General features: G+C 39.1%; 1 protein-coding gene across 2 annotated transcripts in view; it reads left to right on the top strand.

Moving 5' to 3' along the window:
- Positions 1-16,075, top strand: part of RCN2 (reticulocalbin 2) — a 436,021-nt gene extending 419,946 nt beyond the window's left edge. For both annotated transcript variants that reach the window (XM_044077463.1, XM_044077464.1), the window contains exon 9: positions 15,385-16,075. In XM_044077463.1, the coding sequence (XP_043933398.1) occupies positions 15,385-15,537 (153 nt within the window). In that variant the 3' untranslated portion in view covers positions 15,538-16,075. The remainder of the gene's footprint in view (positions 1-15,384) is intronic.
- The last annotated feature ends 394 nt before the right edge of the window (positions 16,076-16,469 follow it).

Raw genomic sequence — 16,469 nt, 5'->3', positions numbered from 1 at the left:
TTCAGTCTGTGTGGCTGGGAAAAGAAAAGGCCACAACAAAAAGATTATTGTCACAAATACAGTTAACAGGATGATTATGCAATACTTCTGAGGAAAGGGTTGTTCTGCATTCCTGTTTCTTCTGGACTCTTATCATTTTTGCTCTTGGCATGTAACAAGATTTTTGTCCAGTTTAAAGTTTTTAATTAATTTACAGTGCGTCAGGTGGATCCAGGAGGCACACTCTGCAATTTTGACTGCAGTGGGTGTTGACAAAAGCACTTGATATGGACCTTCCCACTTCGGAGACTCCCAGTTCTTCTTCTTAACTATATTCAGCCAGATCCACGCTCCAGGGGGCACTGCCACTTCTGACGGTCTGGTTCGTTCTTTATCTGAAGCGGAATTTAACTGCAACAAATGTTTAGAATTTAGGAGGTTTTGCATATACTCAGCTAATGTACTGTCAGCTTCCTGGTCTGCGGGCATGAGAGATTTCCACTGAGGCATATAGTAAGCCCTTCCAAAGAGCTTTTCAAAAGGAGTCAATCTTTTTGCATTCAGAACAGTTCTCATGCTCAACAGTGCCAGGGGCAGACAATACACCCAGTTTCTCTGCATTTCTGTTATTAATTTTCTTAGCTTACTCTTTAAAATCCCAGTATGCCTCTCTACTAGCCCTGCTGATTGTGGGTGATACGCACAATGATTTTTTAGAGAAATACCAAAATGTCTACTTAACTGCTCTATGGTCTGATTTACGCAGTGTGTGCCGTTGTCACTGTAGATCCTTTCCGGAATGCCAAATCTAGGGATGATTTCTTTAACAAGCACTTTAGCCACAGTCGTAGCATCTGGATTTTTAGTCGGAAAGGCTTCCACCCATCTGGAAAACATATCTACAATGACAAGACAATACTTCTTATTTTCACATTTATTCAACTCTATGAAATCCATACAGATAGTATGAAACGGATACGGTGGTGTAGGGAAACACCCTTGCTTGGGCTTCAACGCCCCTTGTGCATGATGTTTATTATAGATGTGGCATAATGAACAAAATTTTTTAGAGTAGTTTGTAAATCTGTACGTCGTGAACACTTGGTTCACCAGCTGTACCATCCCCCTGTTGAGACATGGCACTGCCCATGTCTCAACAAAGCTGCATATCTAAACAAATTAGACGGCAATATCGGTTTTCCTTCTTTAGAGATGTACAGCCCCTTTTCGAGAATTGCTCCTCGTTTTACCCATCTTTGTTTTTCAGTTTGCATAGTAAGTGTTTGCATTGTCTTTAATATTTCTAAGTCTAAAATCACAGAGGGTTGTAGTTCCTCATTCAAAAGAAATACTTCTGAAGCTGCCTGCTTTGCAGCTGTATCAGCTCTCGCATTACCTTTTGAAATCCTGTACTGTTGCTTGGTATGAGCTGTGCATTTACAAACAGCTACTTTCTGAGGTAACTGAATAGATTCTAAAAGATCTAAAATAAACTGTGCATGATTGAATGGTTTGCCAGTAGATGTTACCATTCCTCGATTTTTCCACTGTTGCGCAAAAACATGTACAGTAGAAAAAGCATACTGGCTGTCAATAAAATGTTCACACATTTACCCTTTGCTAAGGTACATGCCCGTGTCAAGGCAATCAATTCTGCTGCCTGTGCAGATAAACTATGTGGTAAAGATTTTGCTTCTATAATGTCTGTGTCAGAAACTACTGCATATCCTACTAGGTTCTGTCCTGCAGGACCCCTTTTGCATGAGCTGTCCATGTAGTATGTCACCTTAGCATCATCCAAGGGAACATCCATAAGATCTTTTCTAGGCAGTGTCTTTTGCTCAATCACCTGCAGGCAGCTGTGTGGTGTGCCATCTGCAGGGGTTGGGAGCAAGGTAGAAGGGTTCAAAGTCGTACATCGTTCAATTGTCATATGAGGTTGGCTCAGCAATATAGTCATACAGGAAAGATGCCTAGCAGGGGCAAGATATGCTACCTTTTCTTGTAGTAAAATAATCGTGACTGCATGAGGCACTCTCACTGTGAGAGGGTGGAACAACACTACTGAGGCCGAAGCCTGTACTGCCATTGCAGCTGCAACTACTGCTTGTACACAAAGACCGTGCCACTGGGTCCAGTTGTGATGAATAATAAGCAATAGGGCGTTGCTTGTCCCCATGCTGCTGTGTTAACACTGATGTCATATAACCTTGCTTACAATCTACAGTTTGTAAAAAACGTATGATAGTTTGGTATTCCCAACACTAATGAGGAAGCTATTAACTGTTTCAGTTTGCAGAAGGCAGATTCTGCTTCTGGTGTCCATTGTAATGAATCCTGTGCTGCCATAGGCTTTTTATAAATCAGGTTAGTCAACGGTGCAGATTCCAAGGCATAGTTTGGAATCCAACTCCGACAAAAATTAGTCGTACCCAGGAAGGACATAATTTCCTTCTTGGTAGTGGGTTTTGGTGCTTGCAAAATCGCTATTTTTCTGTCCTCATCTAATGTCCTACCTTCCTTGGATATTACATACCCTAGGTATTTAACTTGTTTTTTCCAAAGCTGCAGTTTATTTTTGTTTACTTTATGTCCTTCAGTGGCTAAAAATTGTAATAGCGCGATGGTATCTTCTTTACGATCTTGCTGGGTGGGGGACGCCAGCAGGATATCGTCAACATAAAGCAAAATCTGACTACCTCTTGGTGGGGTAAATCCCGCCAAGTTGCTTGCCATTTCTTGTGAGAATATTGTTGGACTTTCACAATACCCCTGTGGTAGTCGCGTATATGTATACCTTTTCCCCTGAAATGTGAATGCAAACCAATGCTGGCTGTCAGGGTGTATCTGTATCGAAAAGAACGCATTGCTGATATCTACCACAGAAAAATATTTCTGTTGAGGTTTTAAATCATTCAACAGGGTGTGTGGGTCTGGCACCGTAGGTGCCCTTGGCATTATTGCGTCATTTACAGCTTGTAAATCTTGGACCATACGCCACTCTCCATTCGCTTTCTTAACAGAAACTAAGGACGTGTTACATGGTGAATCAGGAGATTCCACCAGCACCCCTTCCTTAAGTAAAGCTGCTATAATAGGTTTGATTCCTACCTCTGCATCTTTTCTTAAGGGATACTGTCTCTTTTGTGGTCTAAATGCTGACTTTGGTGTAATAGTAACTGGTCCTGCTGTACGAATAAGTCCTACATCTGATTTTCCTGTTGACCAGAGATTTTCTGGTATATTCTGTAAGGCATTCTCTTCCTCCTTCAATAGGAGTGCCAATCAGCTGTCCCTGCTAGACTGCAAGTGTACAGCTGGGTGGGTCTGAGTTATCCAATTCAGCTTCTGCATTTGTATTCCCTGTTCTGACAGTTCTAACTCTGTCTGTTTTTCCCATCTCGTGACTTTTTCTCCTAAGTCTACCCATTTTACATTCTTGTCCTTAGTTAAGCTAACATGTGGTAATTGATTAGATTTATAGAGTGCAAAGAACTCCTGGGGCAATGAACAGCTGGCTACACTGTTCCCTTCTGTGTCCCAGTACAGATTACGTAATACCAATCTGTTTGCACGATTTCTAAACAATTCTTGCTCATATTCCTTATCAGGTCCTGGTGTATTACAGTAATACAGAGTACAGTGCAACAAATGCTGTTTATCAATGTCAAGGGAGGGGAACTTGCTGACGGCTATGTTCATCAACTCTTCGGTCACCGCCCCTGGACCAGTCGTTACCAAGTCCTGGCTGTACCAATAAAACATTTCACTCTCCGATTGCACTGGAAAGGTATCAATTTGTTGCTGTGCTTCCATACCCTGCATAGTCGGAACTACTGCTATACCAAATAGCTGCATAAGGTCTCTGCCCAAGAGGTTTACTGGGCATTTTGCAGATACAACAATTTTGCTTTTCTGGGTCAATCCTGAAACAGGATCAGTTATCACAATATTATGGGAGAGGGGCTCCCGATACAGCTGTCCATTAGCTGCTTTCACTAATATGTAATCAGGTGATTCTGAATTCTCTGGCAGTTTGGAGGGATGTACCAGGGTCCGTGATGCCCCTGAGTCACACAAGAATCTGACTTCCCTCCCTTCTACCAGGAGTGTAACTTCTGGTTTCGTGTCTGCTAAATACAGCTCTAAGCTCAATAAAGCCAAATCCAATATTTCATTTTCTTCACTATCCGTGACTTCTTGCACTTTCTCTATTTCTTCTGTCGCATTCTCTACTCCCTCTATCACATAATCATTTGTCCTTTCTCTGCTATCCCCTTCTAGTGATTCCTGACTATCATATAGTCAGTCCTCACACTCCTTATCCTCCGTGGTTGCCTTTTTGTTTTTCTTGCAATCCCTTGCCAAGTGTCCCTTCTTACCGCATTTAAAACATTCACCCCTTTTCTTTCGCCCTTCAAAGTCCTCTGATCGTTGATCAGATTGTTTCCCTGGGCATTTCTCTTGCCCTTTTTCCCGGACTGTACTACATATACTTCTGCTCCATCTTCTACAGAAAATACTTGGGCTTTCTTTTTCTTTTTGCTATTAAAATGACTTTCGGCATGCCTAGCATATTCAAGCAATGATTGTAACCTGCTTGTACGATGATCTACCATGTGTTATGTAATAAAGCTGCTTATAGGTGCAATACTGCCTTTCAAAAATGCATTCTTTAGCTGCTGCTCGTATGGGGAATCGTGTGTCTGATCTTCAGGAACCTGCATTCCACAATGGTTATTAAAACATTCTAATAGTCTGGCATAATATCGGTCATAGCTTCACCTTCCTGTTGGATGCATTGATTAATGCAAGTCCAGTCTACCCTAGGCTTCCATTTCTCAGAGATTCGGTCTGTAAGACCTTTCACTCTGATGTCCAATTCTGCGCTGCAATGTGGGAGGGGCCTGAGCGTACCATCACAGGGATTCCAGTCACCACTAATCATGTGCCAATCTGGTCCCACAATTTGTCTGACTACTTTTTCTACCTCTTCTCCGTTTAAATTATAACTCAGCCTCATTCCTTGCAAATCTTCTAAGAACTTTCTAAAATTAACTTTTGGATGGGGAATTCCCGCAGTAGCTTTCCGGATGTCTTCCGGAGTCAAGGGTCTATACACTAGAATAGTTGGGTCCTGACCTTCTTGCCCTGCCTGAGGATTAGGCACTTCTATAAGTGGGCATATTTCTTCTTCACTCATAAATTGTGAATTTCTACCCATTTGATATAACTCAATGTCCCCTTTTGAGTTTCCTGCCCATGTTCGAGACCTGGTCTCGACGGGATCTCTAATAAACGGTTTCGCTTTTGTAGTGTCTCTACTTATAGTGACAGCAGGATATCGCAGGGGTGGATTAACTTGTTCACTTGCCTCATATTCTGGTAAGGGAGGCGGAGGGGCCGAAGCCATTACTAAGTTATTGTCCTCCTTATCTAAAAACATTGCTTTTGAATTATTACTCTTTTGTTCCCTTCGGTTTACTTCCTCAATCCACCTATATGCCTGAGGAATTCCTAATTGACGTTGCTTTTTTACCCGACCTCTAGAATCGGTTTTAAGCTGTTTGACAAGTTTGACAAGTGAGGATTTCTCTAGTTTACCATCAAATTCATACTTATTAACCCATTTTGAGTAGTATTTAATATTATCAGCACGCTGTGACTGCATGTATTTCGCGTCTTCGGTTAACGGCGGATTTAGGAACCTTTTTGTGCAATTATTACCCATTTTGTTCTACCCTTTTAATCGTTACATAACTCCTTATTTTTAACGTGGTACCACAGATGTTTTTATAGTCTCTTCAGAATGACTGCCTACCTGCTCTGTTTCCCTGATCTATGACAAGACAGTAATCTTTCTGTCCCTGACTTAAAAAATAAAGTCTTAACAGAACAAATACAAATCTAGTCCCTGATCTAAAACAGAAAAAGAAGGTAGCTTCACCTTACCTGAGCCTTCGTGATTGATCACCTGGTTCGAGTAAACCCATCCTTCAGTTGCAGATCAGAAAGTGGCTGGCCTCTTTTGTACGACAATTCAGTCGGAGGGCTTTTCAAATAAGAAGAACCGATGTGGTTTCTTCCCCGTACGGTTTCAAGCCACCTGGCCTGTCTGATCTGAGGCGAAGTGAGGGTTTCCGGTCCGAAGGACCAATCTGTCAAAGGAAAAAACTTCAAAGACCAATACACGTAAGGTTCAGTTAAGGCACTTTTAATTAACTTGCCGCAAGGAGACAAAAACATGCAAATACAAGGATTTGTCTAACTACTAACAGGAAGTATGTTCATTCTTATACTATTTTACAAGACATGGCCTTCTAAGCTGATGTAATCAAGCACAACTTTCAGTATTGTTCTACAGCAGATGCTACTCAGATTTTCTGCTGACATGACTAGATTTGTGAGAAACATTTGAGAAAAACAACCTGGCCTTGGTGACCATTAATCCGTTTACAAGCGTCTATTGTACAGTGTTACATTTCAAGGTACTTTTCTAATTCAGGTACAAGCAAATGCTGATTGCAGTTCATATTTTCAAGCAGGCTTTGTACTAATTATCTGTAACCTCTACAGCTGTGTATTTTCTCATGGCACAGCGGAACTTCTTGTCTAAGTTTCATACAATTAGCATTGTTCTATTCATTATTTTCCTAACACAGCAGAAATCACCTGCTTCTCAATAAATTTCTAAGGCAAAAGCAAGATTTTAGCTAACAGTACAAGGTCAGAAAGCAACTGTAGTTTGTACAGATTTATGCAGTATGAAATAGAATAAATGTGTTAACCCTTTTCAAGCTCTAAATGCACTAAGCATATTGCTAATACACACATTAATACGTATTTTTCTAACATTTACCAATTAATGTATGGGTACATCATTTATGGCTGTAGTCTTTGTTTTATCTTAATGAGTTTATCTCTTGAAAATACTTGAAGCGGTCTCAAATTTTTCCACAACACTGAGATGTCCTTTTTTGGATCTATCTGGTACAAAATAATATCATCCACAAATAAAGCCAACTTTTCTTGATTACCTTGCCAATTATATCTTTGCTTTTCCATATCCCTTATTTTCTTAGCAAATAGCTCTAAATGTAAAGCAAATAAGACAGAGGAAAGAGGACACCCCTACATGGTTTCTCTTTTCAGACATACTTATCAGGGAGGAATCCTCCCACTTTAATTCTTGCCTCCAATGCTTATTATTGTATCAGGGAATGCTAGTGCTTCCATTGCCCTATTCGTAAAATCCAAACTTAGTCTATTGAATGCTTTCTATCATCAAGACCCACTAACAACAGCAGTGTTGCTTACATTGTGCTTCCCTCTGGTTCATCATTGCTGTATTAATGTTGTGAACTGTTTGCCTCCCTTCCACAAAACCACATTGATCATTATCTATAAATTTTGGCAGCACCTTTGCTATTCTTTAAGCTAATACAGGCATAAACTCTTGATAATCATGGTTTAAAATTGGAAATGGGTCTATATGAAGTTGGGTCTGATGGTTCTTTACCGTCTTTAGGTAATACAGCCACCACAACTTTCTTCCAAAATATTGATGCTTTAACCTCCTTTTAAAATACTGTTAAATAAAATCTACCAGATCTTTATCACTTTCTTCCATCCTAATTTTCAACCTTTCACAGGAATACAATCTTTTCTTGGAGACTTTCCTGAAGATTGATTGTACATCACTGTTTTTATCTTGTCTCCTCCTATCTTAACTGTTAGTTGTTGAACCTTGTCTGTCTCTAACCTTGGCATAATTAAGCCTGTTATAAATATTTCCATTTGTACTCTTTCTTTATTTCCACATTTCTATGCTTTATGCAAATTTTCATAAAAGTTACGAAATACCTCTAATACTTCTATGGAATCGGAATCTCTGGTTATTTTTCTTGTTATACCTGAGTTTGGCAGCAACCCCTTTTTTTTGCCCAAGTCATTGCGCTAAAAGTTTTTGTGCTCTGGAGTTATTAACAAAAATAGTTTTTTTAACAGCAGTCATTCTAAACTCATACATATTATCCAGATACCCCTTTATTTGTCTGTTTAGCACTCTGCATTTGTGCCTCCTGTTGTTCTACGAGACTCCACTTAGTCTGCAACACTTTATTATTTATTATACCCTCTAAGTAATTATTATTACTTCTTAACCATATCTCTTTTTCTTTTATTTCTACACTGCTCTTAAACTCCATCTTCATTTTATCCCCAGTCACTAGCAGTAACTTCTGAAGACATTTCTATCATCCCTAATAACTCTTGAATATTTTTCACTACTCATTCCTTAAATTCTTGTGTTTTAACAGGTAGGTGGGAAAGCATCAGAGTTTAATTTTTACTTCATTACACTGCATTTGTATCATGCTTTTTATCAATGCATGATCTGAAATAGTTATTGGATGTGTGTCGAAGATTTCAGTCAAGTGCACATTCCTGTCAAATATAATTTCTGTCTATTCTAACTAAGTTACTGTTCCTTGGGAAATAATATGTAAATTCTGCCAATGTTTCTACTACTAAATTAACATCTTCTATACCAAATATTTTCATAAATTTTTTCAAAAGTCTACCCTCTTTTATTTTATTTTCCCTTCTAGTCCCTGATACATCAAATAATATTTTAAGTCAAGTTCTATTTCCCAAATATAAGTAATATTCCCTGCTGAATGCTGATTCCAAGCCCACCTTCAGTGCAGGTAGCATAGACGCCTATGCAGAGGTTTACACCAATTCCTTGTATAATCACGTAAGCAGTTATACAGAATCAGCTGTACCTGGCTGGATTAAAACCAGGTCTTGCCGAAAAAACAAGCCACCCTGGTGGGTAAACAGGCTATACAACAAGCAAAAGAAACTAATGTCCAAGAGCAAGAGGGAACTGGCCCAGCAGAGGAAGAAATCCCTCTTTAGCTTAAAAAAATGGGTTTCTTGTCAAGTCTTGCAAAGCTAATTATGAAGTAAAAATAGCCTCCTAAGCTAAGGATGTCCAAAATCAAAAAGGGAGCACCCAGCTATGCAGTAAACTGGTTGTGCATGGCATCACCCATGCTCCACCAGAGGTAATAGCCAACCTGCTAGCTGACAGATTTGGAGCAAACTTCACCCCCCTATCCCTTCCAGTCATCCCCCAAAATATGCCTGCCACCACTCCTCAGCCTATTGTCTCAAGAATGCGGGTCATCTCGGTGCTGTCCAAGTCCAAAAACATGACATCAGTGGGACCAGACAACATCCCAGGTTGCCATTTAAGCAACTTAAAACATGACCTAACAGGCCCATTTGGATCCCTGTTTAACCACAGCCTGAGAACTGGCTATATTCCGGCCAAGTGGAGGACAGCAAATGTAATCCCTCTGCACAAAGGATGAACATCAACTGACTCTGGGAATTATAGGCCCATAAGCCTGACTAGCCTCATCTGCAAGGCCATGGAAAGAATCATCATGGACCTTATGAGAGGGTGCTGAAAAGTTCTAAGCCTGACCAAGAAGGAAATGACGTGGAGCCATGAAGCTTACACATTATTCAACATATTCTCCCCGAAGTTCAACACACTTGGCATGTCATGTTTGAAGTTTCTGTAACTCTACCAAAAAAAGTCTGAAGTCTGGTCTCTGAAAGAACTGCTCCGCTGCTGCAACCACCTCTGAATCATTTGAAAATTGCCGCCCTTTCAAACTCTTTTTAAGGTATGGAAACAGGAAATAGTCAGATGGAACAAGATCTGGTAAGTAGGGTGGATGGTCTATGCATTCAAACCTGAATTTTGTCAAAACATCCATTGTTTTGCCAGCCATGAGAACAGGTGCATTGTCTTGCAAAAAGAGAACTCCTTTCCGCAGCTTCCCTCTCCTTTTTTCTTTCAATGCAAGCACAGTAAGTTACAGAACAATTCTGCATTAACTGTTTGGTCCCTTGGAAGATAGTCATTACAACACCTTCCTAATCCCAAATCACTGTGGCCATGACCTTTCCTGGTAACTTTTGGGTCTTGAACTTCTTTGGCCTTGGTGAACCTGAGAGCCACTATTGCATGGACTTGTTTTGCCTCAGAATCATAGTGGTATAACCATGTTTCATCAGCAGTAACTAGTCATTCCAGAACATTGGCACTAGCTTGACAAAAATGCTGCAAAATCAACTTTGAAGTGTTCAATCAATGTCTTTTTTCATCAGTATTCAAACATTTGGGCACCCACTTGGCTGCCAGCTTCTGCATACCCAGCTGCTCATGGATTATAAACCCAACACATTTCCTGGATATCTGTAGTGTCTCAGCAAATGTTTTAGCTGATGCTCACTGATCTGCCAAAATCAGGTCATGGGACATGGTCAACGATTTCAGTAGTTGATACTATTTGAGGCCTTCCAGACCTAGTTCCATCTTTGTTCTCAAAATCTCCACACTGAAAGTTTGCACACCACTTCTTCACAGTTGAGTAAGAAGGGCACTTATCACTCAGTGTTTGCATTGTACATTCATCAATTTCCTTTGTAGTTTTCTTTTGCAGGAATAGGAACTTCATGACACCTCGGAGTTCCACACTTGAAAATTCCACACTTTTTGTTGATTTGGTTCCCTCAATGATTTGAAACCATGTCAAAACATAGCTTTACAATTCTGCAAATTGGCACTTTACAAGATGAAATAACCCTCTTTTCAGCTACACAGGAAAATAATGCTCAGAATTTAGAAATTTGGTCGGCTTAGAACTTTTCAGCACCTCCTCGGATTAACAAGGACATAGGTAATCTCCAGACTCTGGACCCAACCCAGTTCAGATTCATTTAAGGTAGATCATGCCTGTTAAACATGGTTAACTTTTACAAAAAAGTCACCAAGGCTGTGGACGAGGGAAAGACAAGTGCATACCACCTATCTTGACCTAGCCAAGGCATTTGACACAATCCCCCATTCAGAATTAGCCCCTACATTACTAGATGAGTAGCTAGCTGGCTTACTGATAGGACACATACTGTTAAAGTAGGTGACTTCACCACTATCCAAAGATCAGTCACCAGTGGCTTTACCACAGGGTTCTGTGCTGCACCACTTAATATTTGGAATGCATTTCTCAGAAGTCCAGGCAAACTTTGATGGCCTGTAACTGACCAAGCTTTGCTGATTGCAAATTGGGAGAAATCATTGAGTCCCCCAACAATGTTAATAAACTACAGACAGGGTTAACGCAGACAAATGATTGGTGCCAAAAAAAAAATTAAAGCTAAATGCAAAACTATGCATGATTATTCCCTTTGGGAAAGCTGACATCCCTGTTAGTTACATTATAGACAGCACCCATTTTAAGTTTAGACACAGTGGTATGTGATCTGGGTACTCAGGTTGGTAGCAGTCTGAACTTTGACCGCCACGTATCCACAGTAGTAAATAAATCCTTCTATGTGGCACATCTTATAAGTAAAGGCATTACATCTAGATCTAAGATGTTATAATTCCATTATACTCTGCCCTCATCAGACCAATAATTGAGTACAGTACTCCCTTTTCATGTACCTCACCAGACACCTGCAACAATTGGAGAGACCACAGAGGTTTCTCACCAAGAAATTACAAGGTACTCAAAAGTCTTGCACGGAAAGAGTGAAAGCCCTGTCACAGTATTCAGTCTCTTACAGGTTGCTAAGGAGTGACCTGTGTCTGGCTTACAGGGCAGTCTCTGACCTAGCCCTGATGGAAATGCTGCACATTCATAAATTAAACTGCAGGATGGCAACTTGTTCAGGGATCTTAACTTAGCCTCTGACATGAACAGGTCATGCTGGAGAAATAGATCTCCCAGAGACTGCCACTTCTTTGTAACAAGCTTCCAATTCATGTGAAACAGAGACCCTCTTCGAACTCAACCTAGATCAATGCATGGGTGACTGCATATTCACTCCTTGGGTGGTGCCCATGTCCTTCCTGGTCAAAGAAAGTTGATATTATCTACCATAGTCCCTTGCCTCTGTGAACCTCACTCACCTAACCACCAACAATGAGTGCATCTTGTGGTAAATATGGCTAGACTTGTATGGGCTCTATACCCATTAGTCTGTTAACCTCCTATGAACATTTCTGTCAAAATTTTGTTAAGTTCCATAGTAGTTTTGGTGGAGTATTTGTCCATGCCAGCATAATCCTCGTCCCTTGCCAATAGTCCCTTATTACCGGAAATCTACCATTATTATCTTTCTTTCCTCTTCTGTCATTAATGGAGCCCCTGTATCAGTTAGAACAGTTACTCCCCTTTTCTTTTGTCTTTGACATTCTGCTGAATATCCACCCTGAAATCCTTTCTATGTTAAATTCACATGCTCATTTCTTTTCTAATGCATCTCCTGTCGCATTGCTATTTGCACTGTACATTTCTTAATATAATTCAATACTCTTTCCATTCTGTCTATGCCTGTAAGATCATTTATGTTCCAAGATAATATGGATGTCATAGCCATTATAATAAAAAGATGAAGTTCCCACTTATCATACATGTCAGTTTTTTGAATGTGTATTTTCAACTTTTGTTTTATGTGCACCCACTAATATTTGGCAGGCTGATCTTTCATACAGATGGTTCTTATTTCCATTTGAACCTGTGTCACATTTGTCAAGACTTTTTGTTTTTAATGAAAAACCTCAAATTAAAAAAAAAAAAAAACTAAATGCATATCCAAAACACTTCCATCCCCTATTAACTTAGAACAACACACACAAATCTATGCACGTATATTACTGGAATTATTGAGTTTTATTGAGGCAAGTCTATTTTGAGAGTGTTATTGTGTTTTCTGCTTGTAAACACTTCTTTTGCCAACTTACCTGTCACAGACATGATTTAGCTGCACTAGCTGAGAATTACCTTTTGTTTTCAACAGAATCAATGAACAATATACTAGTAACATGGTTCAACCTTTCTCCAATTACAAGAAAAAGAGGACTTTCAGGGAGCCCTTGCCATCACAACAGGTTTATTCTGGGCCTCAGCTGCTGGCAGGTGACTCAGCTGCGGCTATTTCTGGTTCTTCAGACCATTTACTTTCTTCTCCATCTCCCTATAGTATAGTCTCTTCGGCTACCATGGGCCAGGGGCCAGCCATGACCTCTGTGGCTGTTAAGCTGCCCCTGCTCAACATGGAGAGCCACTCCTGTTAGTCTTAGAATAGAGTGGGGAGTGCATCCCTGCTTAGCCAGGCTAAGAATCTGGTCCCTGGAGTGAAGTACCATCCGTGAGTAAGACACTATTTCTGCTGACATGGAAGAGTTTATTGCAGGCTTTAATACCTTTAAAGAGTGACTGGAATTTTTGTGGTAAAAATAAGACAGTCTGCTTTGTTTCTGAGTATTCCCTGTCTGATGATGAGGAAAAGGATTGGGAAGGGGCATCTTACTAATATTCCTACCCAAGTACCTGATTCTGAATCTAAACTGTTTCCTCAGAATCTCTTACAGAGGAATTTTCAGTTCCTAGAACAAATAAGTTGTTAACTGGAACAGCATGATATTTGTCCCTCTTTAAAAAAAATACTATGGTTTATTACAAGTGGAATTTATACACCCTATTGATATGTCTCCTGTTTTGTCTGATGTTTTTGACATTGCCTGTAGCATGCCTGACAACCAACTTGCAGCATATAAGAAGGCAGACAGACTTTATAAAGTCATAATGTCATAATTTCATAATGTCTACGTTAAATGCACTCTCTAAACACGTATTGGATACGGATGAGATCCATTGGTTTAAATTCATGGTTATGGAAGTGATCCATCCTAACTTACGAGGGGGAGACATTAGGAATGTAACTGAAACACATGAGATTAGATGGGTTGTGAAACTTAGGGCGGACCAGTACCCTGGATTGAATGATAAAGTATCCCTCAAACCCATTTTAAAATCCAGGGGACTGAGGACCTGAAAGTGTTGTGTTATAACATTAGTTTATTCTTGTATATATATGTTTTTATTTACATATATATTTTTATATGTATTACATACTTTTTTGATATATTTCTTATATATTTCATTATTAAAGACATGTACATATATTTTGTTGCTTTAGATGTGCACATGATTAGTTATGGGTATATCTCTTATATGTTTTTTATATGTTTATGCACTATGAAATTTGTATAGTTTTTACCATGTATCTTTAAGAATTCATTGATTTTGGTTTTCCCTCCATTTTCTGTATAAATTGAGGTGACTCAGTGATTTTTCATGGTCTGATGAAGCCCTATATGTGTGAAAGCGCTTGCCTGTTCATTCATGAATAAAAGCTTTTATACTTCTTTATTCGTGGTGGATGCCTATTTGGATATCGAGCCGTGTGTTGTTCCAGTGTCCTGTTGACTCATTGTTGTTATTATTGTTTTTATGGATATGTTTTTATGCATATATTCTGCTATTCTTAATATCTGATCTTGGAATGTGTGTTGCAAGTAGATAGGTAGTGTTTTCCTTCACTAAGATTTAGTTTGCTCTAATCAGTAGTAGTATGTAGGGGTGGGTACTTACTGTTCTGAAATACACTTTTACGGCCCTGCTTATATTGTTTGCCATGAATAGGATGGCTTAAAATGTAACCGTATGTATACTTTCCACACCTACTTCTTAGTATATAAAAGCTGATATGTTAACATTGTTAAAATATTTCAGATTTTTTGTTACTGAGGATCGCTTGTCTGTGACTAATAAAGGCTTGTTGCTTTGGAACACTACCTGGGTTTCATGATTTCTGGAAAATATTGTGATGGAGCTCATCAATGAAGTTTTAAGACCACTAGTTTCTGTGTTTTTTTTTAAATTCTGTAAGTAAACTTACCATAACAGTAGATGTTAAAATATTTCACTGCTACAGTAGCATCTTCCTCCCCTCCATTCCCCTTTTTTTGTTGTTTATATATCAGGGTAAGCTTGTTTCTATCTTTACCTGTCTTATAAGAACCATAGCCAGCATTTTGTAGCTGGCAAGAAAGTACTGACTCTTTTGATGCCTCCGCTGCTGTTTTTCTCTGTTCAGGAGCTTGTACAACTAGCAGCATAGAGGCATGTGGAAGGAGCCCAAGTCTTTAGAAGACTGTTTGGGTATAACACAGCTAAGGCTATTGAAGCAGTTGGATATATTTGAGCATCTACTGTAGTTTTCTTACTACTTCCTGATGAATTTTCACAAAAGGCTTTCATAATGTATTACTAATATTTATTTTTCTTACTGTAGTTTTGAACCAATGCAAAGCTAGCCTACTTTAAGGCTGAAATGCAAGAACAGTCAGTTGTGTTCTTTCTTTCAGCTACTTCAAATTGCCATATGTAATGAAATGCATAATTATTGCTGATCCAGTTCTCCTGAAAATGTTTTTCTTCTTGAATGCTCATTGTCATTGTTTTGCATTTAAAGGCTACACATCTTATTGAAGAAATGGATTTAAATGGAGACAGGAAGCTTACAGTGGATGAAATCCTCTACAGTCAAGATTTGTTTCTTAACAGTGAAGCTACAGATTATGGCAGACAGCTTCATGATGAACACTTATTTCATGATGAACTTTAGCATTTTCTACAGCTGTGAAATGCTACGCATACTTTAAGGACTCAGTTTTAATCTTTTGGCTGTTTTTTTCCAACTTGTGTAAATGACCTAAATGAATTTAGTTTGCATTTCTACAGCAGCTAATTCACCTAGAGATGTATTAGTCTTTTGGGAGATGTTTATAGTTTATGTTTAGTTTTACCTTGTGGTATTTTGTCATTTACGTAATGTAACCTAGCTTGTATAATTGCAGTTATAAAATGGAGCTGTACTTTTAATACTCTGAATTTATAACATCAGCATATTCCTATGTTAATGTCATGATATGGGCAAGGAACTAAGGGAAAACAGTGGTACTTTAAATGCTTGTCATACTGGTGCTACAGTAGTAGTTGCAAGTTCGCTGTTTTGTTTTTCTTCATAGAATGTTTTAGCTACTGTTGCAGGTTCAGGAAAACTGTAAGGCTTAGCAGGGTTAAGAGTGGAACAAATGGGCAAATTCTTCAGTCCTCCACTGTCTGTGTGTGTGTGTGTGTGTGTGTGTGTGTGTGTGTGTGTGTGTGTGTGTGTGTGTGTGTGTGTAAACATGTGTATGTGTTTGTAGTCATACTTTGCAGTACATTTTATTTTTCTTTCTTGCTGCTAATAAAGGTTTGCCTGATCAGTAATAAAGAGAAGACAAATGTGAATTTGAAGGATATAATTAGCTTTTATTGTTTTGAAAAGTCAAATATTAACCTATATTTGACCTCAAAATTCTGATTGATTTTTGGCTACTTAAAGAAAGATCAGGTCAAGTTATAAGGAATGGTCCCCCTTGCATCTTTTAAAATGTACATCAGTGCTGTATTTAATAGCCACAGTTAGTTAAAATCTCCATTTTTTTATCCACTATGGTGGCATACAGGGATAAAGACCTAATTACAGCCCAGTCAACCTCGGTTCAATTAATG

This window comes from Protopterus annectens, chromosome 7.part0 (genome assembly GCF_019279795.1).
Source record: "Protopterus annectens isolate FY-2018-M chromosome 7.part0, PAN1.0, whole genome shotgun sequence".
Lineage (NCBI taxonomy): Eukaryota > Metazoa > Chordata > Ceratodontiformes > Protopteridae > Protopterus > Protopterus annectens.
Note: the sequence above shows the minus strand (reverse complement) of the source record. Positions and strands in the feature narration are given on the sequence as shown.